Source organism: Theobroma cacao, chromosome 5 (genome assembly GCF_000208745.1).
Source record: "Theobroma cacao cultivar B97-61/B2 chromosome 5, Criollo_cocoa_genome_V2, whole genome shotgun sequence".
Classification (NCBI taxonomy): Eukaryota; Viridiplantae; Streptophyta; class Magnoliopsida; order Malvales; family Malvaceae; genus Theobroma; species Theobroma cacao.
Window position 1 is genome coordinate 37,203,283 of NC_030854.1, and position 27,291 is coordinate 37,230,573.

Consider the following 27,291-nt stretch of genomic DNA (forward strand, 5'->3'; position numbering starts at 1 on the left):
TTAGTAATATAATTAAATAATAAAAAAACGATAATATCATATATAATTATTAAGTAACCTCACTCCTTCCGGCCATCTCATGTTTAAATAGGTTGGTAATATTATGGTCATTTTACGTTTTTTATATAATATTACAATATTGTTGATGTTGTAATGTACGTGTAAGAATATATATTCTCTATCTCATTTTTTCAATTAGTTTTTTTTTGAGATATTTTAAAATATTTTTTATATTTTAAACACTTAATACTATTGTTTTTTATGTTAAAAATTTAATTTTAATTTTGACTTTCCAAAAAAATTTTAATTTTAATTTTTATATTAAAAATTAAATATTTAATTAAAAATTTTAATATAAAGTCAAAAATTTTTTATAATGAATATTATTTGGAAAGGAGATTAATGCCTCTTTGGCCATCCAACGGCTCAGAGGCTCAGACCAAGTCCTCATGTATCTATGGCAAAACACCATTTGTCTGTCTTTCCAAAATTGAGTACCCAAAATCGTACCACCTGTCCTTACCGACGCCCAAACCGTCTCTCTATTTCCCAGCCACGTTTCACTCCCGAAACAAACTTGTGTAAGTCTTGCATGTTTCATGCACGTATAAAAATCAAATTCTTTCTGAAACAACACTTGTAACCCTAAAAGCATAAAAAAATATAGATTAAATCGTTAACGAAATGAGCCAGCAACAGCCTGAGAAGCTGCAAAAACCGATCAAATATGGGGATGTGTTTCCTGTACAAGGTGAGCTAGCGGAGATGCCGGTGGCGCCTAAGGATGTAGCCATACTGCAGACGGCGGAGAACGCCATGCTTGGCCACAACCCCAAGGGTTATGCGGCTTCAGCCATGCAGTCTGCCGCGATGCAGAATGAGGTTGCTGGATTTGTGTGTCACGAAGATCTCAACGCTGAATCCGGTGTTACGATTAAAGAGACAGAACTTCCAGGAAAACGTGTGATCACAGAGTCCGTTGGTGATGAGGTAAGCAGCAGCCGTTGGATTAATGAAGGGGTTTTTCAGCATATTAATGTCTTCCTTATTGCAAATTAAGCTACATATTTAGGATTAATAATTTTGTGCATGTGCCATGCAGGTTGTCGGACAATATAGCCAGGCAGCTCCATTGTCTTCTGGGCAATTCTCCGCTTCTCAACAGGGTGGCAGTACTGGTGATGCAATCACCATCGGTGAAGCACTTGAAGCCACCGCCCTTACAGCAGGAAAGAAGCCGGTGGAATGGAGTGATGCTGCTGCAATACAGGCGGCGGAAGTGAGAGCCACAGGTCGTACCTCCATAATGCCTGGTGGCGTCGCCGCTGCTGCTCAGTCAGCTGCCACCCTCAACGCTAGGGCAACTAGAGACGAGGACAAGACCAAATTGGGTGATATTCTCTCAGTAAGTAGTACTTTTAAACGTTACTAATGGAAAATGCATTGCAAATACAAAAGACGGTAAGTATAATTATCCCCTTTTGCAGAATGCAACTACGAAGTTGCCTTCGGATAAGCCGGCAACACGAAGAGATGCAGAAAGGGTGACGGGTGCAGAGATGAGGAATGACCCTAACCTGACCACACATCCCGCCGGCGTGGCAGCTTCTGTGGCTGCAGCTGCTAGGCTCAACCAGAGTCATAAATGAAACCTATATTATAGCACCATGTTCATGTAATTACGAACTTTGCCCGGCTTTGCTTTCATTGCTTGAGTTTGAGTTGTTGAATCTGCTATGAGTGTTCAATCTCTGTACTCACTTTCTTGACATTGAAATAAAATAACTGGTGGAACTCGAGAAGGCAACAAGGAGACCGAAGCTGCAGCCAAACTATCTTCTAATTGAGATTAAGATTGTAGTTGATGGCTGTTGTTCCCCTTTCACAAAGAACTATCTGTATCAATATTGCTCTAGAGTTCAGACTATTTTCTTCCCATTTCTCGGGCTTCCTTCAGGATCCTGAAGGTGGCAGGCAGGGTATCCAACCGAAAGCAATGATATTAGCACTTCCAGGTTCAAATCCTAAAGGGACACTTTCTTGCAGATTGCTTCAATAGTTGAGACTATTCTTCACCAAGAAACTAAAGGAATTTTAGAAAGCATACCACCTAGAGGCTGGGATTTTGGAGGCAGTGGAATCCAAGGAGCAGTCGCATGTATGAAAAGGAAGAAAATAACCCACCAAAAGGGCGATGTTATACACTCAAATCAATAGAATTTTACACTTTTGGTACAAAATCAAAGAAACAAAAATGTTGCAATTGATCCTGGCCTTTTTACTCATATTATTCACAAAAATGATCCTGAGGTTACTACTTTGAATACAGCAAAACTGGCCTTTTTCCTATAATGTACACAAACTAATATAATAAGATAATAATACTACAAAAATAGAGGGCAAGATGAACCTATTTGAACCTCAAATAAACAAGGACGTAAGAGTACGACTTGGTACTGTATTTTATAAAAAAAAAAACAGATGTTTATGTGTATCAACAGCCTGTGATAACCTTTTCTAATGTCAGTTCCTTTGCAATGAGTTTGAGCAAAACTTGTACCAGCTCTCTTAGTCTGGCTTCCCTGCCATCCAAAAGGATTAGTGTTTGGTTTAGTAATTAGAATTACGAATAAAGAAAATTGTTAAATGGAGAAGTAAGATCGATTGCAAGTAATGGCTCTGTGTTCCATTGAAAATGCTGTAATTTGAAGCAGTATCAAAATTTTGCATAAATATATTATTACTCACCTTGATGTAATAAGTTCACAAAAGGAGGGAAAAAGAACAAGCAGATGTGGTCGCTTGTCAAGTTTCCCTTCTGCTAGGCCATATTTCAAACGTGGATGTAGAGGAAGAACAGATGCAGTGTCTAAGTGAATCACCAGACAAGCCAGTTCCTGAAGGACAAATATTACTTCTTCAAGCCTTGCTGTTGGTAGAGGACGATCACCTGTAGGTAAGTCGATCAAAGTTCAGGAGTTCATACTCTAGGGCAGTAAGTGAACCTAAGCAAAACAATTTAATATTTGACAATTTGTTTACAAAGGGAACATACTTACCTATTTCCTTTTCATCAACTAAAAATCTATTCAAGATGTATTTACATCTTGTCACGAGTACCATGATTGCAATTTTGCTGACCTCAGATCTTGCCACGTTCCAATTACCCACTTCTTCATCAAAACTAGGAGAATGTTGACAAAAGATCAAAACATTTGAATAGAGACAATATAGTTTATAGTTTCCTAGAGATGATTAAAAGGATGCCTTAATGTACAACACGAAAGGCTATAATTCATTCCAGCGGTAAGGGGTTGCTCAAAGGGAGGATAGAAACATGATGATGTTCTTGTTACCAGATAAATGTAATATAAAATGTTCTAGGAAAGCCAGACATATGGACATTTTTCACTTTTGACAAAAACCATTTAAATAGAACTGGGCTTTCTATAGGAAAAGTCTGCATGTATTGTATGCCATTTTTCCTATGAGATTGTGATCAGGTTTTATAAACTTAGGCATAAAGTACAGAAGTTATCCTAGCTGTATGGAAGAAAATATATTAGAAATATCAATTACATATTTGGAACTAAATTGTCTTTTGTTACCTGCTGAGGGAAAATAATGTCTGTAAGCATGTCAAGGAAAATCTACTACAGTGCAAAGGCATAAGTTCCACAGTCTCAACAGGCAAAGAGCATGTGCGTGAGGCACAGCGATCCAAGGTGGAAACGAGTCGTTGCAGAATCTGTGAACATAAACAAAATAATTAGGAAAGTGATGAAATGAACCATGCTTGCTCTGAGCCTCAAAGTAATGCATCATAGCTATCTTTATTCGAAAAGTAAAACTGATTTAAGTGGTGCAAAGCACAATGAAAACACGAGACTACCAGCACCTGCTAAAGCTAACAATATCTTAGATAAGGAGATTGCTTACCTCGATAGGGGCATCAATTGGTGACTTAAGAATCTTCTCACCCAGAATGTTTAGTATGGTCATCTCAAGGGACTCATCATCCTTAAGTGTGACAGCTGGGAGGGAATTGGAAGGAAGAGCGCGTCCACAATAACCCACAAGGAATATTTCGTAGATATCTGCGACTTCTTTCCATATACGCAATCTTGCAGGCTTACTAATTTTTGAATCACACTCCACAGCTAATTTGCTGACATCATCAACAAGAATGCGATTGAAGCCTTCAACAGCTAACCTCCAAAGTGAACCATCTGGATTGTCTCTTCTTGTTGTCATTGACCTAACAAAACGAATCTTTATTGAAAAAGCTAAAAGATATTACTTCAGTAACTATATATAAAAAAAAAATAGATATAAAGGGGCATATTAGCTATTTCTGTAGTTACCCAACATCAGATTCTTTTAATTAAGCAGATGCAACATTTATTAATTTCCCCTTTCAAACTAAAAACCTAGTAAAATAGAGTATACATTAGTTAAAACCACAACCATTTCAGCCAGGTAAATGGGCAGTGCAGCTGCAGTAGAACATATTATGCGTCAGATAATAAAGTATCATATACCTCCCAAGGCTCTGGAGAACTTCTGGAAAAATTATATACTTTCCGACGGCTGGAGCTTTTAGCATGAGATCTACCACAATAGGAATAAGCTTTTCTGCAAATAAATAACTGGGGATATTAACTGTTGCACCAGCAGCAGATCTGGAGGTTGGAGACAGAACTTCAGCCTTTTGGACGGAGGCAGAAGCAGTACCATTGGGTGTCTCATACTTCATTTTCACAGGAACATCTGCAGATATAATACACATTCCAAACTTCTTGTTTATCAAGGAATAGGCAAGAGTTCTGATCAACTGCAATGAAGCCTCTGTTATACCTGGAGTATGGTCACTAGTGCTGGCTTGTCCTGCCTCCTCTTCTTCACTCTGTGGAGGAGAATCCGGGCCTGGAAGATATTGTAAGAGTTCTCGCAGAAGGATGAGCCACATTGAAGAAAGGTGCTCAGCTGGACATAGCATTGGCAAGACTTCCAGCACTGTGCGCAGTACATGCGGAACTTGTCCCTGCAGAAGGGCAGCATAAATTCATCCACTCAAAAGCTCAAACGAATACATGAGTTTTATAAGTTCATAGCAGCTTTTGGTTCTGTATTAGAATAACTACTATCAATTTATCATTATCCTTATGATGATTATTATTTGGCTTGGCATATAAAGTGAGTCATGAGATATGGCCTGCTCTCTTCCCTCCACCCCATTCTTATAGGCGAGGCAATGCCAATTAGGCTCAAAGGCCACTGGCAAGTGGCATCCACAACGACCATAGTCATCATTATGATAAATTCAGTGCCAGAGCCAGTCCTAACAAAAAAAAAAAAAACATGTAAACATTCATAATTTGTCAACAAGACATGGAAATTTACAATAAGGATTACAAGGATTACTCAAACAACTTAGGAACCCAGGCCAGCCCATAAAAAATCAAGGTTAAATGTAACTTAGATCTTGGCTGTTGTTGGAAAAGAGGAGGAAAGGGAAGATTTGGCTGCTTTCACTCACAGTAAGTGCACATTATTGATGATCTTTGCTACATCTAGTTGTTGATTTGATATTTCAAACCCCTCTCTTCTTTTCAAGAACCTTATGAGCTACTGAACAGTATAACAAGCTTTGTCCATAAAGAAGAAAAAGCAGATGTTACATTTCTTCTAGACTGGGTTTAATTTAATTTAAATTTAAAAATTCCACAGGTCAAGAAAAAATGGACGGAAAATAGAGAACAAAAACCACAATATAACATAAAAAAGAAGGGGAGAAAAAGGCCAAAGGAAAAAACTTACAAACTCAGCTTCACAGTTATCACTAGTTGTCACAGTCTGCTTGATTTCCAAACCAATGATTGCAAGCAACCGTGTGTACATGTGATCGTCAAACATCCTTTGTGCTTGCACATACAGTTCTCCTATCAAGTTTTAAGAAATCAGAAAGACGTAAGCATATCGAAAACATGGTTCCTTGTTTGGAGTTCGAAATATTGTATCAATTGTAAGTGTCATATCAATCAAATTATTCACTGCATTACCAAGACCGTGCAAAACCTCCTGCTTCACCTTGTTAGTTGCACCACTGCTGTAGTTTGGTGATTTTTGAAGAACAACTTCATACACATCAATTACTGAAACAAGGTAAGGCATTGGCAAGTTACCCTGACAAGAAAAAAAATCACTTTGTGGCATAAGTGAGCATTATAACAGGGTTTTAAAGGGATTAAATGAAATTAGCTAACTTCCAAAAATTTTAAAATGCTCACCTTGCTGCAATGGCCAAGCACAGTTGTCTGTAAACAATTTATTGCTGCAAGAGAAACCTCTTTACTACCATTGAAAATGCTATCTTTTACAAAGAGAAGCAAAGATTCCCATCCTGCAGAAATAAGTGACATTTCTAACAGATCTGGAAAGAATTCTAAATTGCAGACACATATAAGGAATCTAATTATAGCCATACCTGACCAGAAATTGTTTAAGCTACTGAGGAAAGGAAAGAAAGAGCGTAACAAACGAGCTATTCCACCAAGGACTAGTACAAGTGTCTCATCCCATTGTTTCTGAGCTGTGTTCCGACTGCATTTATCTTGAAGTATTAGAATGTTCATATAGCAAGGGAAAGGACTGTTTGACATTAAGATGAAAGAATGTCAATATGCAGCCAAAATTCTTAATATTACCTATGATGAATAAGCATGTGAACTGCTTTTCCTGCTCGAATTCCAAGTTCTTTCCCTTGCCATTCATCCTTTGATGAAGTTGCTGCCTGCAAGGACAAGCCTTGAAGCCCATTAACACAGTAAAGTAAAAGTTTTAAGGTCTCCTTGAGAGCTAATTACCCTACCATATGGGAAGCACTATCTAGAGTTGGGAAAACATAATTCCAGAGACAGTCTTCCCACATGCTTTTTGAAAGTTTTTGCCCATGACCTCCAAGAATTTGAAAGAGTGTCCTGATAGCAGAATTCCTGACCTGCAATATATGTTAAACTTAGCCATATTAAAAGAATTTGAATATCTCATAGCAATCGATATACTGCTTAATTCTATATAAACCACAATAGGAGGGTTTTGAGAGGTTTGAAATACAAAGATAGAAGGTAACAAGAAGGTTAACTACAACAGGAATTATGGATGTCAAAGAGAATAAAATTTTCCTATCTAACAGCATCTTATTCAACCACCAAAGTAAACTAGTTCATTAAACTTCAAATTTACCATAAGAAGCTAGTCAATCCTTGAACGAGATACATATCTTTGAAAACCAAGTTCTTATGGAGAAATTAAGCTTCTTAAGAAACTACCAGTACCACATTTGTATAACAGCCTCAGAGCACAGATCCTAAGCATTCTCATAAAAATATTAGCATTTTTATGCAAGTTGTATCTCCTTTTCATGTAAACATTACAAAGTACCCTGTTAGACTTCCCACTAGCTACATAGCTAATGTGAATGTTCATATATATCTCCAAGAGCAGTATAGAATACATCATATTTGCCATAGATGATATGTAAGAAAAATAGTTGATGAATTTTCAAAAAAAAAAAAGAAGAAAAATATTTGATGTGTAGAATGAGAAATGCAGAAACAGAAAGGAAAAATAGACATATCATAACAGGAAGGTTATTATACCTCTGGCCTTTCATCATCTCCAAGTTTTTGAAGCAATGAGAAAACAGAGATTATCAATTTATCCCGGTCTGCTATATTGATTGAGGGAGACTGGCCGTTTATATCACTAGATATATTTTCTGCCTGCTCTTCCTTCTTTTGACCATCCACTTTATTTGAAACAGAATTAACCTTCACAATACCTGTAGCACTCTAGCAGACTGTAAAACAATACTACTCACAATAATATGCACTTTAATTATTCATGAGATAGACATACAATGGCATTCTAACCTTTTTCCTTCTCTTCTGATGACCCATGTAACAATCCCTTCACAATAAAGTCTGTTGTAGTCCATAAAAGCCCTATTGCAGTCAAGCTTATATTTAACTCAGTCTTTTGAGCACCATATGCTCCAGTAACATCAATACATCTGCAATTTTCGGATGGATAGTTAATACCCTCAATGGGCTATTAAATAGTAGTATTGCAGACCAAAATAATTGCACTGCTTGTAAAATAAACAAATAAAGAAATTACAAATATTGCTCATCCAGTATCTTACACATTGAGGCAGTCTGGAGGTATGGTTGCAAGTCCATCATTCATGATCACACGCAGGCTCTACTTGGAAAAAGACAAGTTAGGTTGAACTTATTTTATAGAACCAACTACAATATCCGTATGTATATGCTTTGCATAAACAAGGAAAGACTTTCGAAAGATCAATAGGAATTTCCCCAACGTATCTCAGCCAAAGATTCACTGACCTGGAAACCCAGAGTGACAAGATCCTTTTCAGATGCATCTGCAACAGACCTAAAAGCAAGAGAAATATAAAGGGAGATGACCCATAAAACAGAACCAGAAAGAGGAAGTAAATGATCACAAATCTCGGAATATACACCCCCCATCCCCTGCCTTTCAGGAAAATAAAAGGAAAAAGAAAAAAACCCAACCTGAAAAAATGAAGGAAAATAGAAAAATTAGGCGGAAGTAAAAAACAAAGAAAAAGCCAAACCTCAATAATTCAAGTATATTAGGCCAAGTGTATAGCAATTTTTCTCCACACCTCTGGGGAAAAAGTTTATAATTAAACACAATGAGCATGGTGACATGAAATTAACTTAAAATTGAATCAGTTTCCTGTCAGTAGCATATTACCTCCAAGACATGCAGAAGAATTTTCAAAGATCCAGCACGAACATCAATGCTTTGAGAAGAAGAATATAGGACCCTCAGAGGAGATATGACAGCAGACTCAAGCGATCTTAATTCTGTTTCCTTACATCCTACCTACAGAGAGAGAGAGAGAGAGAGAGAGAGAGAAGACCAAATATAAGCAGCATTAAATATATATCCTCGATATCATACAGTGTAATCAGTCATAGAAAGGCAGAAGCTCACATCCTTAGAATTTTCATTGGATCTGGACAATGCATGATCTTCAAACTGTTCAGAACCTAAAACAGCACATATTGATTTATCCAAAGCATCGAGTGCCATGTTTCTCAAATGCTGATTAGAATTGTCAGCAAGCTGCAGCATATTCTTCTGGTGTCATGAAACGTCTAAACTTTAAATGATGCTAGCACTACTCATTCTATTAAAAGTACCAATTACGATCACCTCAAGAAAGTGGCCAACAACTTGATCCCACAATGGTTCCACTCCTGTACAAGAAAAAATCAATTGAAAATTAAAGCTAACTGCAAGTCACAACTTTTTCTTCTTATTGGCAAAAGTTTTGGCAGTTCACTCTTTATAGTCAATAAACATAAGCATAGACAACGGATAAAACTTCAAATCTTCGAATATGGGAAGATTTGTGCACATTAAAGTAGCCATGAACATGTGAAAATATCATCTCTGAGCTTATAATCATGAAACTTCAAGAAGTGTCCGCAAAATCATACTACTTACGGTGAAGATTGTTGACAAGGATGGATATCATTCTTTCAACAGAAAAACTGATACTTCCAATTTTCTGACTTGTTGCTGGTCCAAAACCACTTGAAGTCTCAACCATACATTGATGTGACAATTGACACAGTGCAGAAAGAAGCGACTTAACAGCAGATATGTGCATAAGGGCCGAGCTCTCAAACAGCTTTGTAGAAAAAAAAAATTGCCACGTTAGATTACGCACATTATTATTATTCATTTACAAGGTAGACGGGAGAAAATGTTAAAATGCAAGAAAAACAAATAATTGGTTGGTTCCAAATATTCTGGAACACCATCCATTTTTTATATTGCAATTTTCATAATCTTCATAATGTGGCCCCATTGACCACATAAAGAATATGGTCAAAAGGAACTGTCCAAAGTGAAACTCAGGTTCATTTACTAAAAGTTTCCCAAGCATGAGAATATATCCCACTACCAAAAAAATTTTACTTGCTTATAATACCTGAGAATTTAAAGAGGAGAGAATACTGAAATCACTGTATTGACCAGAAGATTCTCTTGCAAGTCTTGGCACTGATGTGGAGACTTCCTGCAGGAATGAAAAATATGAAAAGGCCAGAACTTTGGGTTGGATGAACGACTCACAAAAATAATTTTCAGACACCAAGAAGTAACTGAATTGAAGTTTTGTCTATAAGGAAAATGAAGGCATCAGCAATAAGGCAACTATTGGTTTTTCCAAAAGTATAATGCTGTTGAAAGTTGAAACTACCAATTTTATTTCTTATAAAAACAGCACAATGGAATAGGATAATATTGAAGAAACTACAAAATATTCATCAGGAAATTACACCCAAAAAGGTGTCCCAAAATTACCTGTGTGGTGGCATGTGGAGAATGGATTGCTCTGTCCAGAGCAGACAAAGTTTCCAATACCTACATTTATTTTTCATAAACAATCATAATTTTGAACTCTCCCTGGTTTTAGAAAGATATAAAACCTAGACCAACATACCAAAACCCAAGATGGGCCCAACACATTATGTAGTCGATGAGCAATATTGAAGAGAGTCCTTAAAGCCTGGGTCGTCAGAGCAATTAGAAACAAGTAACTAAGTAGTTCAAATGAGGATTTAATAAAACTGTTATATAATCTGAAAAACGGGAAAATTATTAACAGGATTTACCATACTCACAAAACTATTCAGAAATACCTGCACATTCTTTGGTGTAAGGATAATGCTATCTCTCTGATCAGCAATTAAGTCGGTACGTTTTGATCCAGGAGACTGTAATGCAGTGCTGAAATCTCAATTTTAACCACTGTCAGTGAGCTAGTAAAACCTTTAAAAGGATAAACTACAAAGATATACACAACAAATTATGCATGTTAAAAGATAGCCTAAAATGTAAAAACTACGAAACAAGGTATATTAGATTAGCTGCACCAATAGTTAGCACCAAGCATATTTTGCAGAGCAACCCAAAAGTCAACTTTTTGTATACATATGGAAGAGCGTAAAAATCATACAATCATGAGAGTTGTCTTCGGAAATTAACATCATGGAGTATTTGATAGCTTCATCCTGACTGATTAATGGAAGGCACAAGGGATTTTGCATGTTGCCTCTCTTTTACAAGGAATTAGTAGGTAATTTCATCTGCTAGCAAAGTATTGTTCATATTTTTTAGTTCAAGTTACGCAGTTCTGTACATTTTAATGCTGTGAACAAGTGTTTCTGGCCAACAGAATCCAGCTATTATATTTATGTTTTAAACATATTCCAAAGGCTTGGTGTTATTTGCAAGACTAACAGCTTAATCTGACATGTTGCCAAGAAAACAAATTGGACCTCTTTCATCTCATGGCCTCTGTGACTAGTCACCTTGATAGTAGCAGGTTAGATTTCAACAAACCTTCAGAGCAAATAAAGTCACTCCTAAGCAACAATGAGAAGAAATATGTTTCTCTAATTTGCTTTTCTTTCCAGAGCTTTGTTGCAACATTTCCATTACTTATCATTGTAAGGAATTACTTTTGAAACAAAAACAAACTGTACATGAACCCCTACCCACTCCCCAAAGAGAAAAAGGGAAACAATCTTTACAGAAATCAGCAACAATTGTAATCATTATGCAAATTATAAATGCTACAGCATGATGAGAATGACATGCTAGTGGCTTTTATGGCCATACCTTCTTCTTTCCACTTCATTTGGAAAATTGATAGTGAATTTGCAAAGGGATGCTAGGAAAGAATTTAAAGGCTCTACAGCATGAAGAACTCCACATGCCTGCGGAATAGTGAAAATTTGTCATCAGAAACTATCATCATTTATCAGAGGTCTAACATAAATAGTGTCCATCAGAAAATTCAAGCCACTACTGTAAATAACAAATAATAATAGTGAGAATGTGACCATGAGTATAAACAACTACAACTGTTTTTGAAAGAACTATAAACACAAGTTAGCCAACCTGTGGGTATTAAGGCTGAGTTGAGATGAAAAAGACAACAGTCAAAATTGGCAGCGACCATTTAATGATTCAGTATGTGAAAAATATAGGTTACCTGAGTAAATGCCTGATACCCCTTTAAAATTTCCAACACAATAGCCTCTCCTTGAGACCTTCAAAATAAATTAGATTTAGAACACATACAAACTTGGTTTTGCTTGATACAGATAGAGAAAGGCAGATTACATTGAAAAAAAAAATCAGCGAACCTTGCTAAAATAAGGGACAGAGCATCAAGAATGGTCAACCACAATGAATCAACCATCGAAATGCAGAGAACTGCAGTTTTTCCACCACACTTTGCTGAAGGGACATAATCACATCTAGGGGATTCAAGCTGCTTGTACCAAGAGAATATAAAATTTGGTAAAAATTGCATAGCATAGAACATGATATAAAGACAAGAAATGTTCCCACTTACCTCCCCAGCATCTACTGCTTCATCAGTCAGCGAAGCTACAGTAAAGACAACACCCAACAAACCTTCAATTGCCAAAGAAATAGCATGTGCCTCACTAGCAACCAGGACTGCTGCATTTGATGCATCATTGTCAAGACTCCATTCAATTCCTGCCACCCAAAAACCAAAATATGTAATGTACATCATGAACAGCAATAAATGATGAACTTATGAGATTCATGGACCTATAAAATGGTTATAAGTCTACATATCAAAGCATTACTGACATAAGGAAAGCATGTGATACATTAATCCACGTAACTCTAGGTAACAGATGCACATATCTCAATTCTAAAAACTCACTATCTGCATATATTATGTGCTATGCCCTATGTGTGACAAAACCAATTATGACCTAGCAGATTTGTATTGCATTTCAAAGAATTGGATACCAACAAAACCTCATGTCCAGATTTTTCAACAGGATGTGTTCTTCTTGCTTTAATTGTGATATTTCTTGTAGATAATTAACAAAATATAGGAGTTAAGAACAACAGGGCACTGCTCAAGTATCCTGTAGTAATAACAATCCATTGACGCTTATGCAAAATAAAACATAAAAGCCACTAATTACATTTGTAATCAATGTTATTGTCCATTGGTTATTCTATTAATTATCTTCTTTCCTACTTCCAGCCATGAAGATAGAAACATTTTATATAATCAACATTCTACATTCTAGTAATTTTAATTCCTATTAATTACAAATGTGGAAAACAAACCACATCATCATTCTTGGAAAACAGTGGCTTGGCTTGTTTTAAATTCCAAAGTCGTTTGATCAAATGAACAAAGAATTTAAATCTCAAAGAACAACAGAGTTCACCCTGGTAAAACAAATTATGATAAGCCAACAATACCAAAAGACATTGGACGAGATGACCAATTCAACTTTTAAAACAAGTAAGGAAGTGTTACCTTTAGCTTTGCTGCTGAACATCCCTGCAACTGCTGCCAGGCTCTCTTCACTTGTCTCTAGAAACTAATTTATAGAAAATTATGTTAGTTATGGGCTTAAAATGTGCTTAAATCACATTTGTACTATAACTGATCTCCCCAAATTGAAAGTGTCTAAGCATAAAAACTACAATGAAGAAGAAAAAAATCCAGTTATCAAAAGCTAATAGACAAACAAGTTGATATGGTCACAGCAGAGCCAACAGATGATAGACAACAATATTTGAGATAGAAATTATTACAGTGCTGAAGTGATGCAGAATGTCGACATTTCAGTCTCACACTATGCTCAAATTTATTCAATTATTTCAACCTCACAACACACAAACAATAAAACAAAGGCAAACTACACAATTTCAAATAAATACACCTAGAGACAATCACATCCCTTGTGACAGTGAACGAAAAGAATTGACATAATTGAAAATTAATTAATAATATTTCACCTGCACACTTGAAACAACTCGAGCAAGAGCTTTAATCATACCCTCCACAACATTTGTGTTCTTCGGATGCCTACAAGGTGGAGACATGAGATTACTCTAGAAAAATACAATTATGAAAATGGACCAACTAGGGAAGAAAGAAGCAGAGGGACGAGAGAGGATATATAATCAAACTTTGTTGACATCCCAAAATAGGAACAAACGGCACATTGTTATTTGAATTAAATCAAACCAACATAACCACTGACATCAGGAAGTTGTATCATTGGATATCAAGAATGAGTTCAAGTTTTTAAATTCACATCAAACTTGGCTAATGAAGCAGCATCGACATTGGACTCTTGAGAAATGGATAGGGGAAGGGGTATACTTTCATAATTTTAACCTGAACTTCATAAAAAAAAAATGTGTGATATCCTGAGGATTAATAGTGGTAAATATCCACTAGATCAGCAATGAAATAAAATCAATGTCCATAAGAGTACATTATGTTCAAAGCACTAGCCTGAAACAACTAAAAACAAAAACAAAAGAGGAAACAACAAACAGTGCCTTTGCAATGTTTTGAAACATGTATGCTGCCAGGGATAGATCAGAGGTGGAATGTAAATGCACGTACATATCAAAGTTTTGGAAAAGGATTCGCAGTGTCCGTGCTTCTACACAAAATCCCTGTCAATTCCCACATCTAAAGTTTAGACAAATTTTAAATTTTAAAATGTAAAAATAATTTCTAAAAAAATCATAAAAGGAAAATATGGTGCATCTAGGTTGTTGAGATTACCCTTAAGATCTCAAGAACAAGAATACGATGCCATAATGGCAGATCAAGAAAAGTTAATTTGATTAGCATGCTAAGGAACACCTGCATATCATAAGACTTGTGGAATTAGGAGTTGAAATAAAAAGGAGGTGAAATTCTATGAGCATAACATTAAAAAAAAATAATAAGGTCTTGTAGTTTTAGCATAAATCAAAGGTACAAAGACAAAATGAAATTTGAAACAAAGAATGGAATAACAAGGAATTTGATACTAAAACTATTACGACATTAACTTACTTATAGAGCCCTTTACCTGTTGCTCTAACTTCCGGTACCCAGTTACTTGATCCTCAACTCTCAAGAAACATCAAAATTAAGTCTTTCTCATCCATATTGAATCCTTAGACTCTAGTCAGGGATTCCTACCACCCTAAACCCTAAAATTAAAATATTTTCCCCACCACTTGCTAAATTGTTTGCAGTTTTACCTCTACTTTCTCTCCTACATCAACATATCATTTGAGAAATAGAAACAAAATAATAAATACAGCATACCTCACATTCAGTAATAAGGGATGAACTATAAAGCCTGATAATGTGGGCAACCGATCGCAAGACCAAGCGACGAAAATACGGCTCTCCTACTTCTCCTTCAAGCTGAATGGACATTCAACACAAAAAACCAAAGTATGTGCAAATAAACTATCTGCAAGAAAGCACTTAAAAGGGGAGAAGCTCAAATAGGCAAGAGATTAGATAAGTTACCTCAGAGTTGGTACGCAGTGAAGTCATTAAAAGTGAACATATTTGGTGCCGCAACACCTGTTCAGTTGCCATGCAAGCTTTACAACTATAAAAGTCTTACTAGCATGCTTAGACAAAATATAAACGAAATTTTTGAGTCAAGTTATTGCATAATCACCTGTTCATACGAAACCAAAATCTTGAACATAGCCACATAATTGGATAGAATGAACCTGCAAAACACAAGCATGCTGAAGAGACTAAAAATTAAAACAGATAAATAAGTAGAGGCAGAGACAGATATCTCACTCGAGTATATCAAGTACAAATGTCCGTTGAAGAGAGCTAACACGTAACCAACATGCCTGCAAGAAAGACCAAAAAGTAATCCACCTAAGAAGCTCTGCTAGAATTGTCATTGTTATCTATAAAATGCAGTTCAAGGAACCATTAACACAGTGAAACATTCTTAAAATCCACTAGTTAAGGATTCTGGAGAAGAAATCTAGTTATAGAAATATAAAAAACAGTTTAAAAAAGTACATACAGATCCACCTGCAGCAAGAGCTGTCAGGTCTTCAAGCAAACGAAGCCCTAGCTTCCCAGCACTAGTTGTGGTCTCCCTCATCAACAGTGGCTTTCCAGAAGCAAAGTTGTGTTCCAATGACCTGTTAATGCTTGATTTAGTTCAGATGTTGACATAAACATAAGCATACCATACACACATATAAACCAGGTAAATTAGAAATCAAACGGTATCTAGTTAGATGAGCATAGATACGAATAAAAAAGTACTCATTGACACAAATATGCACACAAAAACGGATAAATATTTGCAAGACAAACATACATATGAAAGAATTTTACAAAAAGCTATTAGTCAAGCACGATATCCCCAAAAAACAACATACTCTGAATTATTCATGCTGCGACTAACATCACCAGTAACTGAGCTTGCACGAAATATATAATTTCCAGAACCAAACTTTTCTGTTGGAAGAGTCTCAGTATGGACAACATGGTCAAAAACCAAAGCTACCGCCTGCCTGAAGGTAGCAGCAGCAGTGCTGAAAAAGGATTTAGATGAAAAAGATAAGTTCAGTCAGAAAGGAGGGAAACATCGCTGCAAATATAGAAGTCTGTGAGGGGGAGCTTGCTCATAATACTCTTGACCTACAGAGCAACTTACTTCCGAACACTGTCAGAAGATCGATTGTTTTCAAGAAGTCGAAGACAGATTCCAAGAGCTTGAGCCATATTCTCCTGATAATTATAGTCAACAGAGAAGCATAAGAAAACTGGACTTACTAATTAATTAGTACAGCCATTTCAGAAGACTCATAGCATTTCATGATTCCAATGTGAAATTACTACCTAAATGCCAAAAGCATCTGTTTACATTATTCATATGTATGTAACTTATCTGGTCTTTCAAACTGCAATGAGATTGATTGTAAGTCAGTCTAGCCAATAGACATATATCCCAAGCAAACTCAATATATTCCCACCCCCAACATAGCCTAAGATTATGCATATAAATCCGATACATGATATAATAATTCAATACAAATGCATCAAGTTATTTGAAAAGTACACCAAAGCTTGCTTATTCTTCCCTTGAGAAAATATTGGTTAATAAACTTCAGTCTGACCGTTTGCTGACTTCAATTCAACCAAAACACGTTGCATAAATTAGTGCAGACAATGAAAACAAGCATGTAAGCATTGTTTACCTCACTTTCAGGATGCAACCGTGACTGAAATATTATAAATATAGTCTGCAAAGTCTTTAATTGAACACTCTCATCTGGCATTTCAGCATGCTGCATGACCAGCAATGAATATGTGAGATTTCATGGGAAAAACCAACACTTTTTGCTAAGTTGAAAATTACATTGAAAATAAACCTATTGTCGATACCAAATGCAAGAATAAACTTACATCTTTCAATGTAGGAAGTATCTCATTGAGAACTGATGGGGCAACTGCATCATGAGATATGAGCTTTTGTAGACAGGAAAGTCCAATAACACTAAGTTTGACAGTTTTAACCTCACATGCCATTAAAAAAATCCGTACTATGTCTTCATTATGCGAAATTTCACTGGGACTTGACAATGTACGAAGCTGCAGAAACACATAACCTTCAAACTCAGCCGCTGCCAGCTACAGTAAAACAAATAAATGTACCAAAACAACATCTCCTCTAATTCCATTACTTCCACATTATTGCATACGATTTAAAGACTTCATTAATTTTAGAGTGATTTTAATCATCAGAATACTCATTAACCAAAATTAAAGTAATACTAATAACATTATCAAAGACTTACTTCAATTTCCAAAACATAGCTTAATTTTACTTTCAAAACAGATGCCAATAGAGTTTAAAACCTAAACTAAAGCTTCCTTACTAAAACTAATGGCAAATTCGTGTAGAATTTCATGTTTGCGAAGAAAAAAAAGAAAAAGAAAAACTCCACGAATTTAAATAAAACCCAAATTATAATAATTTTTCATTGCTTTTCTCTTCTAATTCTTATTTTTCTTCTCAGCAACCAAACACGCATTAAATAATGGTTTCAAGCTTAAAACACCAAAATGCCACTAAAAAAGCTAACATTTTCAGTAATTCCACTAAATAGCAGTATATAAACGTGAATTGTGACCTTTAAGATGGCGTGTTCTGCTGCATCCTTGACGGAGGGGTAGCGGCGGCGTGCTTCGGCGGAGAGAGCGCGGAGATCGGATTCAAGAACAGCCATGAAAGCCATCTCCTCACAACTCTCCCTGTCTTCCTCCCTCTCTTTCAATGATTTGTGAATTTGAATGAATTGTTAACTACTGAACTTTGAAATTGGATTGGACAAGGGAAACAAATGCATCGAGATCGAAGAGTTCGAGCACAGAGAAAAGGAAGAGGAAATGAGCTTTGTAGATCTCTTCTTCAAGTGGGAGAGATCTGTTGTGGAAGAGTGTTTTCGCACGTGCGAAAAGACACGCGTGAGATTGGTAAAAGAGGGAATAATACGTTGCCGGTTGCCCAAATTAAGGTGGAGCCCGCTCAAAATTTGGGTGGGTTTTAGAATTTTGACTAAAATGGAACGGGCTCAGGTAAAATTAGGCCCGATTAAAATTCAGGCTAATATTTAAAAGGCCTAAACTCAGTCCAGTCCGACCCGAAAAATTAATGTTTTTATATTATTTTATTAATTTTAAGAAATGTAAACTTTATATAATCCCCTGTGGTATAATATTTTCTCGTATAACACCGTGAGATGTTTTTTCTTTCACATAAAATCGTATGTTTTATTTCTTTTTCCAAAATGGGTAATGGTATTAATTTTTAATTAGTTTTTTTGTAAAAAAAAATATAAACCTTTATTTTAAAATCTTTTTATTTGTTGTTAATTTAATTAAAGAAAAAAAGATTAGAGTCTTTTTTTAATGTCTTTCATGACTTTTCTCTCATTTTCTGTCCTCCAAAAGTGTGTACGTGAGAAGATATCATGTTTCATTTGTAAACTTAACATAGCGAGTCAAGATATTATCATGTTTTTTTTTAAATATTATATTAAATTATTATGTTTTAATATTTTAAATTATTTAAAAAATTCAAATAAATATTTTTCAATCGTGTTCAATTAAATGTCTTTATTTTTATTTTAAATCAAATATATAGTTATAATTAATGATTGATTAATTATCATTAATTAAAATATCATTTACTATTTTATACTAGCATGGAAGCAAGTGAAAAAATATTTTATAAATATGTCATTATATCATATTAACATGTTATATCATCATCCATTTATGATATATTAATATTTCATGTTAGTTTTATATGATATAAAATTATAAATGATATTTTAAATAATAACAATTAATTAATTATTAATTATAAAAATTTATTTGATTCAAAATATATGATTGTGAAATTTAAAAATTCCATAGACAATATGTAAGATGGTAATCTATTTTTCTTCTTAAGATCACCAGATAAAGAGACCGATGAGTTCAAGGATTTCATTTTCCGAATCTCTTTTTTTAATATCAATCTTAAAATTGAAATATTTTGATTGCAATTTTGTAGTAAATTCAAAAATTTAGGACAAATTAAATACAGCAGAAGGAAAAAGACCAATATTAGCTTTATGCTTATAACATCATAACAATAATAATAATAATTCAAAGACAAACTAGAAGTAATTTTCATTAATTCATATTTTTCCTATCTCACTTCATATTTATATCTTTCTTTTTCTACTACATTTTTGTTCATATATATATATATATATAATTCTTCATACAGTGTACAATTATACATGATTCAACCACTGAAGCTCAAGAAAGATAAAAAGTGAAACAACTGATGTATATTCTTCTAGACATGTTTGGTTTACTAGAAAATCCTTAACCAAATTTCAGCAGGTAGAAGTTTTCCTACTTGTTACAACCATGGAAGTTTATGCATTCAAGAATTTTAAGTAAATTGATTCATTCCACCGATTGTAATTAAAACAATCAGAGAATGTTTCAATGGCAGTAGTCTGACATGCAGTGGAATGCAAAACTACAAAGACTTCCTGAGTCAGGAAACAGCAGTTTCTGAACTGGATAATGAATCAGTCAAAGGTCATGTTTTCTGCCTCTTGCCTAAAGGATTCAAACAATGCAGAAGACAGGTAACGCTCGCCCGCGCTGGGGAAAATAACCTGCACGGGGAAACAAAAAATTGTTCAAGAATCAGGAAATGAACAAACAAGAGTTTGCACCAGTAGAAGTCTTTTCTACTTGTGTTACCAATGATGCAAAACCAGCTAAGCAATTCACAAAAAATCAGGTCAAGGCTGGAACTGGAGAACATAAGGACAGAACATTAGCCTTTTGGGTCTCAGCCTAACCAAGGCCTGCTCTTTCATGCATCATAAATGAGTTATCATTTGTTTCTTCCCTAAGCTACTGATAATAGGCATTGCTTCATCATTTAACCATTTTTTGCCCTGTAATTCATATACCAAAAAGGTTTTCTATTCGATACCCTTTTGCAGATCAACTGTAATCTGTAATTTGAATGATTGATGTGCCAGAAACAAGTTTAGAAATGCTGGATTGCAGTGAAGGACTTTTGAATATAATGGGAATCTCAAAGAAACTCTTTTACTTGAATGGATAGATTAAATGTTTCTAAGATTGGACTGACAACTAGCAGAGTTTTCGACAGTATGAACTTTAAAGCTTTCAAGGACAGAAATGAGAGAAGACAAACAAACCAAGAACCCTGGAAATTGTTACATGCGTGGTAAAGGTTAGAACTCATCTGGACCATTTTGGTTTTTCACAGAGTTAATCAACTTATATCTAGTATCATAATAGGATATATCAAGTTGAAGAAGGGAATGCAACTCACAACTATGAGTTTGCCGGTATTTTCTGGTCTCTTTGCCACCTTGATTGCAGCCGCTGCTGCAGCACCAGATGATATACCTACCTGTCAAGATTAATTTATGTGAGAAAAGTCAAGTAAATTTACAATGAGCATTAACGGTGGAAAAAAAGAGATGTATAAATTTAACTTATGTAAGCATGCTTGAAGGTCATGAGAAGAGATTAATGGTTCTGAATTATACCAGCAAACCTTCTTTCAAGGCTAGCTTCTTAGCAGTCTCAATAGCTTCTTCACCAGACACCTAAGAAGTTATAACAGCAGCATAGATAAATGGAATAGAAAACTACCATGCACCATACAGAATAAGCCATGGATCAGATGATTGATACTTGGCAAGGAAAAAGAAGATAAGTAATGGGAGAGAATCACTACTTGTGAGGAAAAGAAATATCACCTGACAGAAATAAAAAGTTCAGAAATTTTTCCAAAATAAAACTGATTGCAAATTTTCCTAAAGCTGTTTCTAGACTTGGAAGAAATGAAAGGTAAAACCAATTTACTAATGCTTTCCAGAATAAGAAATCATGGGACTAAAGCAGAATCTGATGATTTGACAAAGTGATTTGACAAGGATGCTGTTGAGACTTACCTGAACAACTTCATCAAGGATTCCAACATCTAAAACTTCAGGGACAATACCAGCACCAATTCCTTGGATCAGATGAGGGCCTTTGACATGCATGGGCACACAATGTCACCAAGAAAATAATCAAGTACTAAAGATATTGCTCAAATCATAAAGGTTTTGATGAAATTTTGTTCAACAGTATAATTTCATATAGGATCTCTAAAACAGGTGAGCTAAGATTATTAAACAGTCTCTTACCTGCATAGAGTATTTGTATATTAGTTAATGGATTTATCTCAAATTGTTCTTATTTTTCCGAACATTGAGCTTTACAGTTTTGAAACAACAATGAATTCCAATAAATAATATGAAAAGAATGAAACAATGCCAATAAAAGACCAAAGAAGACTGAAGGATGAAAGAAACTTGAAAGTTACCAGGTTTTCCACCATTCAAGACTGCACTTTCAACTGGTTCTACGCCATACACCTATATCTCAACAAAAAAGGTAAGCCAAAAAGAAGAAAATGCTCTCATTAACATAACAACCAGAACATTGACTCTTTCTCTAATAAGTTACAGTCTCAAATGTGCACATCATCTTTTCTACAGTTAAAAAAGGAGGAAACCTTGATCTCTGAGTTTTTCTCTTTGAGGAATTTCCCTGCACCTGTTATTGTACCACCAGTCCCAATACCTGCAACCAGTGCATCAACTTTGCCTTCCGAGTCTTTCCATATCTCTGGACCAGTGGCATCATAATGAATCTAAACAAGGGTTCATTAGTTCCTTTAGTCATTAACTCAGATTATGAAACATAGAAAAGTTAAGAGTAGAGATAATACCTGAGGATTGGCAGGGTTTTCAAATTGCCGAAGCATGTGACTGTTAGGTGTGTTATTTACTAACTCCTCAGCCTTGTCAATAACCCCTTTAATGCCCTTGACTGGGTTAGTGAGGTATACCTCAGCTCCTAAAGCTCGAAGAACGATTCTCCTCTCAATACTCACAGATGCTGGCATTGTAACAATAACTTTATAACCCCTGGCTGCTCCAATGAAAGCCATTCCAATGCCAGTATTACCACTGGTAGGCTCGATGAGGACATTCTTTAGCCAATATTATTTGAACATATGCAGAACCAATGGGAAGTTTGTTAGCTTAAATGTTCCATATTTGGTCCATTCATGTGGAAAGTGGTCCACATTGAATCAAAAATCAATTGAAGCAGAAGATTCTAGTTTAAGCCTCACAAGAGCAAAATAGACCTTTGTAAATTGTAACAGACCACATAAAATTATAGGCATATGCATATGCATGAAATTGAAGGCTACACCTAGCAAAGCACCTTTGAATATGGTAAAGGCCACTATACCTTCCCTGGTGTAATCAAGCCCTTATCTTCTGCATCTTAAATCATGCTGTAGGCAATCCTGCATATCCAAAAATAAAATGACCAGAGGTGTTAATTTGCAGGTAACACTGTGCAAGGTGCAGTGAAGAAAATACAATCAAATATAAACCAAGCCTATGCCTGTCTTTAACACTGGAGCAAGGTTCCAACAGCTCTAGCTTGGCAGCAATACGTGCTACACAACCGTCCACAATATTGTTCAGATAAACCATAGGTGTATTGCCTATTAACTGCGTAAGCCACAAGGAGGTTAAAAGGAAATTTTGAGAAAGAAGAAGAAACAGAAGACCGAAGACAGCAAGAAAACCAAAATGATTGAGAAGAGGATTTACCTCACTAACATCTTTCTTGATTGCACATTTCTCCTCCATTTCCGATTCTCAGAATTCTGCAACCTGATAGAAAGGAAGGATGAAAATCAAAAGCCAAAGCTTACTACAATCTTTCATCAACTGGGATGGACAATGAAGAGAAAAGAGGAAAACAAGAAAATCAAAAGTCAAAACCAACTATAACCAACAATGAACTGTGATGAACAGAGGTAAACATAACTGCTTTCAAGTACCCAGAATTTGTTTAATAAGAAGATGATAAACAGCTATTGAAGGCAACCCAAACATACAAGCTTCTGAACAGGTTATAAAGAGCATAAAAAGAGCTCAGAACACAGGAAGAGGCAAGAAATACCTATTTCCCAGCTAAGGAAATGGAAACAAGTCAAGCAATTGGAAATTTTACCAAAGAAAAGGAAATAAAACTTGTCAAAGAAACAAGGATAAATCAAACTGTAAACACATAGAAATATACTTACTGGATCGAGTAGTCCTATGGTACAGATAACTTCCAAAGGGGTGCCTTGGAATAGTCTAACAATGAACAACAAGACAAAAATAAGAAAATATTTAAAAATAAAGCACAAGTGCTTTAATAACCTTAAAGAAGGATGCCTCACCTCTACAAAACACTTAAAAACAAAAGCAAAAGATGTTGGTATTTGGTAATGAAACTGATGAGCTTGTCCTTTTCCAGGGTCCAAGGCCCAGTGATGACCAACTGTGCATTGCTAACTCCTAAACTTTAACTCCCGTTGTACTTTAGTTTTGAAAACAATTTAAAGCAGTCTTTTCTCTTTCTGCCGCTTGCACTTAAATAGTTGATAAACTACATTTCCTTGTTACCCAAGAAATACTTCTTTTAACAAGGTCAAAAATAAGCTCCTTCCAGCAGATTATGGATAACTGTACCCAATATTGATATTATTTGTTTGTTTAACCTATTTGCTTCGACTAAATTTACAAAGACTAGTAGTTTCCATTGAGATGGTTACATCCAATAGCTGGATTGTTTTGGTCCTTCCACTCCTTGTCATCCTTATCAGTTCCATTTTTCTAGTCAATACACTAAGCCACTTTCCTTCTGAATGTGGAAAATTTATGTTTTTTCCTTATTGTTATTTTCAGCTTGTCACTTCATACAATATTTTCTTGTCCACTAAGGCAGGAGTCTGCATTTCTTCCAGAAAAGAAAATGGATGGGGGGCTGTTCATGTACATGAAATGGACTTGCATTAGTTAATTTGGTTTATATTATTAGACAAAAACCATGAAAATAATTCTTATCAGGAAATGCATCAAAGTTCAACCAAAGGCTTGTATCTGCCAAGTTCCTAACTGTTTTCTTGATGAAGCACACTCAAAGTTATGGAATTTCTGCAAATTATGAACAGTTGTGATGAACTTGGGTTTGCTTTCCACATTGCCATTCTGCCATTTCTAGACTCTTTCTTAATGCATTAAACTCATACCCAAACCAGCAAACCTTGTTTCCAGTATGCAAAACACCAGAATTCTCCTAAACCTGAAATCTATGTCTTCTTTCTTTGTTCCACCGGGTTAAGACCACCATAACAATGATTAAGCAGTTCACAGATTACCTGTTCCAAGTTTCAGGAAGAGTTCTCTCTTGTACTCAATAACCCACATTGGATACTCTTAAGAGACGAGGGGCCAGAAGCTGCCTTTAAAAGAGGCGAGCCTTGATGGGACAAGGCATACCTTTCTCGGCCTTTTGGCTAAGATCAAGTGTAGTATCTGTTCTTATCAGTTTAATATCTGATACGTGGGCCATTGGTCCACATGATATTAAATTAATTTTTTAAGGGGGAGAGCCCATGCCGGTAGCTTGCTGCTGGGGTTCTCGCGCGTCGCCCAAGCGTTGCACTGCAGCTTAGGCCTGGCGCACCCACCAATGCCAGTTTAGGAAAATGTTGGAAATGAGGTATGGTATTTATCTGAATTAGAATTCCGAATAACCAAAGTAACCTTTTAAAATGTTCTTATGTTATCTCGATGATATTCTGAATTACATATTGCAATGAAAAAGGGTTTTTTAATTTACTAAACCCTATAACGGTTTAATGATCTTTTAAATATAAGATTGCTTATGACCATAATCTTCCTTTTTTGAGTTAAAATTTTAGATGAAGTAAAGATTATAATATTCAAAAGCCATAAGCCTGAAGACCCCAAATTAAAGCAATTCCCTTAAATTTAGTTTGAGTAACAATTAAAATAGGAGGTTTATAGACCCATCAACATAAGTTTTCTCCCTTTTTAATTTTCACACCATATTTTCTGAAGAAATGCACTGGCTCAGAAACCTTTTTAATCATTTAAAAAAAAAGAAAGAGAGATCAATTAATAATGATTTGGAAACTGATAATTGTTTCCTTCGAATTTCACTAGACTGTTTGGACCGTGTAGAAAGGAAGGGAAGCTACAACTCTCTGTTTGAAAATTCCTTAATCCCACTTTAGACAAATAAAAGTAAGGAGCAGGAAACAGAGGAAGCAGAGACTATAAGTACAGGGCAGGTGGCAACGATGCAACATACTTACCTGGACGGGGTCGATGGGTGATCAAAAAGGCCCATGGCTTAGGTAAGCGGCCTCCATTGCACTTAGGAGGGGCGCTTGCTTATGGTCTCCCCAGGTGGGAGAGCCAACGTCATAATTTGTGGTAGTGGGGGCCTGCGTTCGCGCGGCCCCTATCCAATTCTAGTGCCTAACGTTTCAGATTTCTGGGTCAGGAAGGTTTAAGGCTTGTATATCTTAAGTTCACAACTGTTTTCCTGATGAAGCACTTGATAAAGTTAATTGAATTTCGTTTGCTTTTCACATAGCCATTCTGCTACTTCTTAAAGCTTGTTTCCTATATGCAAAACATCACCTGAAATCTCTGTCTTCTTTCTTTGTTCCACAGGGTTGAGAAAAGAACATGTTCAAGTTTCCGAGTAGTTCAATAGATTACCTGTTTCTCTCAATATTTAGCCTTGTTTTGCACCAAAGAAAGTTCGTTTACATCCTCATTGTTGCATGACTACTCTCATGGTTGAGAAGGGAGTTTTCATGATGAATCATAGATACTAAACCCAGATGCAAACTCCTAATCCACAATTTCAACATTTCTTTAGTTGTGCTTTCGCAACAAGTCAACAAGTGCCCAGAAAAAACTGTCTTCATTGTTTGTACCGCCGGGTTAAGCCTACCAAAGCAATGATTCAAAAAAGAACATATTCCAAGTTTCTAGGTAGTTCAAAAATGGAATTCAAATCTTCAAAACTCTGTTTTGCATTAAAAAATATTGTTATCACACTACGATAATATACTAAATAAAAATGATAAACGCATTTTATCCAGTATTAAAAACGTATCATATAATATGTGATATGTATTTTATAATATGAAAATGTATAGTACGATACAATCAATACATTTTTCATAAACTTAATTTTAACTAATTATTAAAAATTTTAGAATTAAATACACTAATATCTTTAAGTTTTAATTATAATTTTATACAGATCTATTAATTTTCGAAATGTACTGTTTGCCTTAAAAGAATATCTTCTATTAGATATATACGTCTAACTACTAGTCCATCGTGAATATTTTCATTAATTTGATGATGTAATAATATTGAAAAGATAAATTTATTTTTTATTAATTTTAAAATTTATCAAATTATAATTTAAAAAAAAACCTCTACTCTCGCCAACCGACTACCCCGTGGCCAGATCTGATTAGAGAGCACTAGATCTAGCTAGATCACACACTAGGAGCACTAGATCGATATTCTCTACATTTGATGCTCATTTGAGGAGATTCAACTGAATCTGACATTTCATGATCAGATTTGATCATAGGCTGACTAGTCAAGTAAACGAAAGCCGTTAGTTGACCTAAAAAAAGGAAAAGAGTAACAAAAAAAACGTTTTAAACATTTCACGTTTAAGTATTAATATTGTTTACATATTTGAGGTAAAATGTTCAATTTGAAAACTATTAAACCTATGTATAATTATAGTTAAAAGTTGAAACGTCAATATATTTTATTCAAAATTTTATTTTTTATTATTTT

The 27,291-nt window shown here is 35.3% G+C and overlaps 3 protein-coding genes and 1 long non-coding RNA gene across 6 annotated transcripts; 2 read left to right on the forward strand and 2 right to left on the reverse strand.

The window, feature by feature from the left end:
* LOC18600259 (late embryogenesis abundant protein D-34) lies at positions 477-2,430 on the forward strand. Its single transcript, XM_007030593.2, has 3 exons — positions 477-990; positions 1,103-1,405; positions 1,488-2,430. Exons 1-3 carry the CDS (start codon positions 685-687, stop codon positions 1,647-1,649), a joined length of 771 nt encoding a protein of 256 aa, XP_007030655.2. The 5' UTR covers positions 477-684; the 3' UTR covers positions 1,650-2,430.
* Positions 2,173-18,418, reverse strand: LOC18600260 (protein MON2 homolog). 3 transcript variants are annotated; one of them, XM_007030594.2, is made up of 44 exons: positions 18,109-18,418; positions 17,381-17,566; positions 17,173-17,262; positions 16,629-16,702; positions 16,351-16,506; positions 15,987-16,107; positions 15,749-15,804; positions 15,618-15,672; positions 15,461-15,517; positions 15,251-15,352; positions 14,717-14,797; positions 14,552-14,604; positions 13,933-14,002; positions 13,448-13,511; positions 12,491-12,639; positions 12,279-12,406; positions 12,125-12,182; positions 11,749-11,846; positions 10,767-10,854; positions 10,568-10,633; positions 10,429-10,488; positions 10,055-10,141; positions 9,565-9,751; positions 9,271-9,314; positions 9,049-9,180; positions 8,806-8,937; positions 8,663-8,715; positions 8,412-8,460; positions 8,207-8,265; positions 7,935-8,074; positions 7,662-7,843; positions 6,872-7,000; positions 6,708-6,793; positions 6,488-6,603; positions 6,291-6,403; positions 6,063-6,186; positions 5,821-5,942; positions 4,858-5,044; positions 4,542-4,770; positions 3,940-4,258; positions 3,609-3,748; positions 3,060-3,184; positions 2,749-2,950; positions 2,173-2,582 (listed from the first exon to the last, which is right to left on the reverse strand). In XM_007030594.2, the coding sequence occupies exons 1-44, from the start codon at positions 18,211-18,213 to the stop codon at positions 2,495-2,497; spliced, it is 4,962 nt and encodes a 1,653-aa protein (XP_007030656.2). In that variant the 5' UTR covers positions 18,214-18,418; the 3' UTR covers positions 2,173-2,494. The 3 variants fall into 3 exon arrangements, with proteins under 3 accessions (XP_007030656.2, XP_017977253.1, XP_017977254.1); XM_018121764.1 differs by lacking the exons at positions 15,749-15,804; positions 15,987-16,107; positions 16,351-16,506; ... (2 more) ...; positions 17,381-17,566; positions 18,109-18,418 and having other exon boundaries at positions 15,461-15,537; positions 15,618-15,728; XM_018121765.1 differs by lacking the exons at positions 15,749-15,804; positions 15,987-16,107; positions 16,351-16,506; ... (2 more) ...; positions 17,381-17,566; positions 18,109-18,418 and having other exon boundaries at positions 15,461-15,545; positions 15,618-15,621.
* Positions 19,797-23,549, reverse strand: LOC18600261 (bifunctional L-3-cyanoalanine synthase/cysteine synthase D1). Its single transcript, XM_018120482.1, is given in 11 exon segments — positions 19,797-20,157; positions 20,853-20,933; positions 21,073-21,132; positions 21,481-21,560; positions 21,897-21,948; positions 22,089-22,226; positions 22,305-22,568; positions 22,835-22,892; positions 22,994-23,103; positions 23,206-23,268; positions 23,439-23,549. Coding segments are annotated over 10 exon segments (972 nt in total). The 5' UTR covers positions 23,245-23,268; positions 23,439-23,549; the 3' UTR covers positions 19,797-20,067.
* On the forward strand, positions 24,927-25,923 carry LOC108662090. The gene is made up of 2 exons (XR_001927871.1): positions 24,927-25,150; positions 25,618-25,923. It is a non-coding gene; the product is annotated as an uncharacterized LOC108662090 (long non-coding RNA).

Bases quoted from the DNA above. Each gene is read 5' to 3' on its own strand.
- LOC18600260 (XM_007030594.2), bottom strand. From the start codon at position 18,213: ATGGCTTTCATGGCTGTTCTTGAATCCGATCTCCGCGCTCTCTCCGCC. The intron at 16,703-17,172 runs GTAAACAATGCT...TATAATTATCAG, and splicing joins GGTTGCATCCTGAAAGTGAG to GAGAATATGGCTCAAGCTCT. The intron at 9,752-10,054 runs GTATTATAAGCA...TTTTCTACAAAG, and splicing joins TCTCCTCTTTAAATTCTCAG to CTGTTTGAGAGCTCGGCCCT.
- LOC18600259 (XM_007030593.2), top strand. From the start codon at position 685: ATGAGCCAGCAACAGCCTGAGAAGCTGCAAAAACCGATCAAATATGGG. The intron at 991-1,102 runs GTAAGCAGCAGC...TGTGCCATGCAG, and splicing joins CAGAGTCCGTTGGTGATGAG to GTTGTCGGACAATATAGCCA. The intron at 1,406-1,487 runs GTAAGTAGTACT...CCCCTTTTGCAG, and splicing joins AATTGGGTGATATTCTCTCA to AATGCAACTACGAAGTTGCC.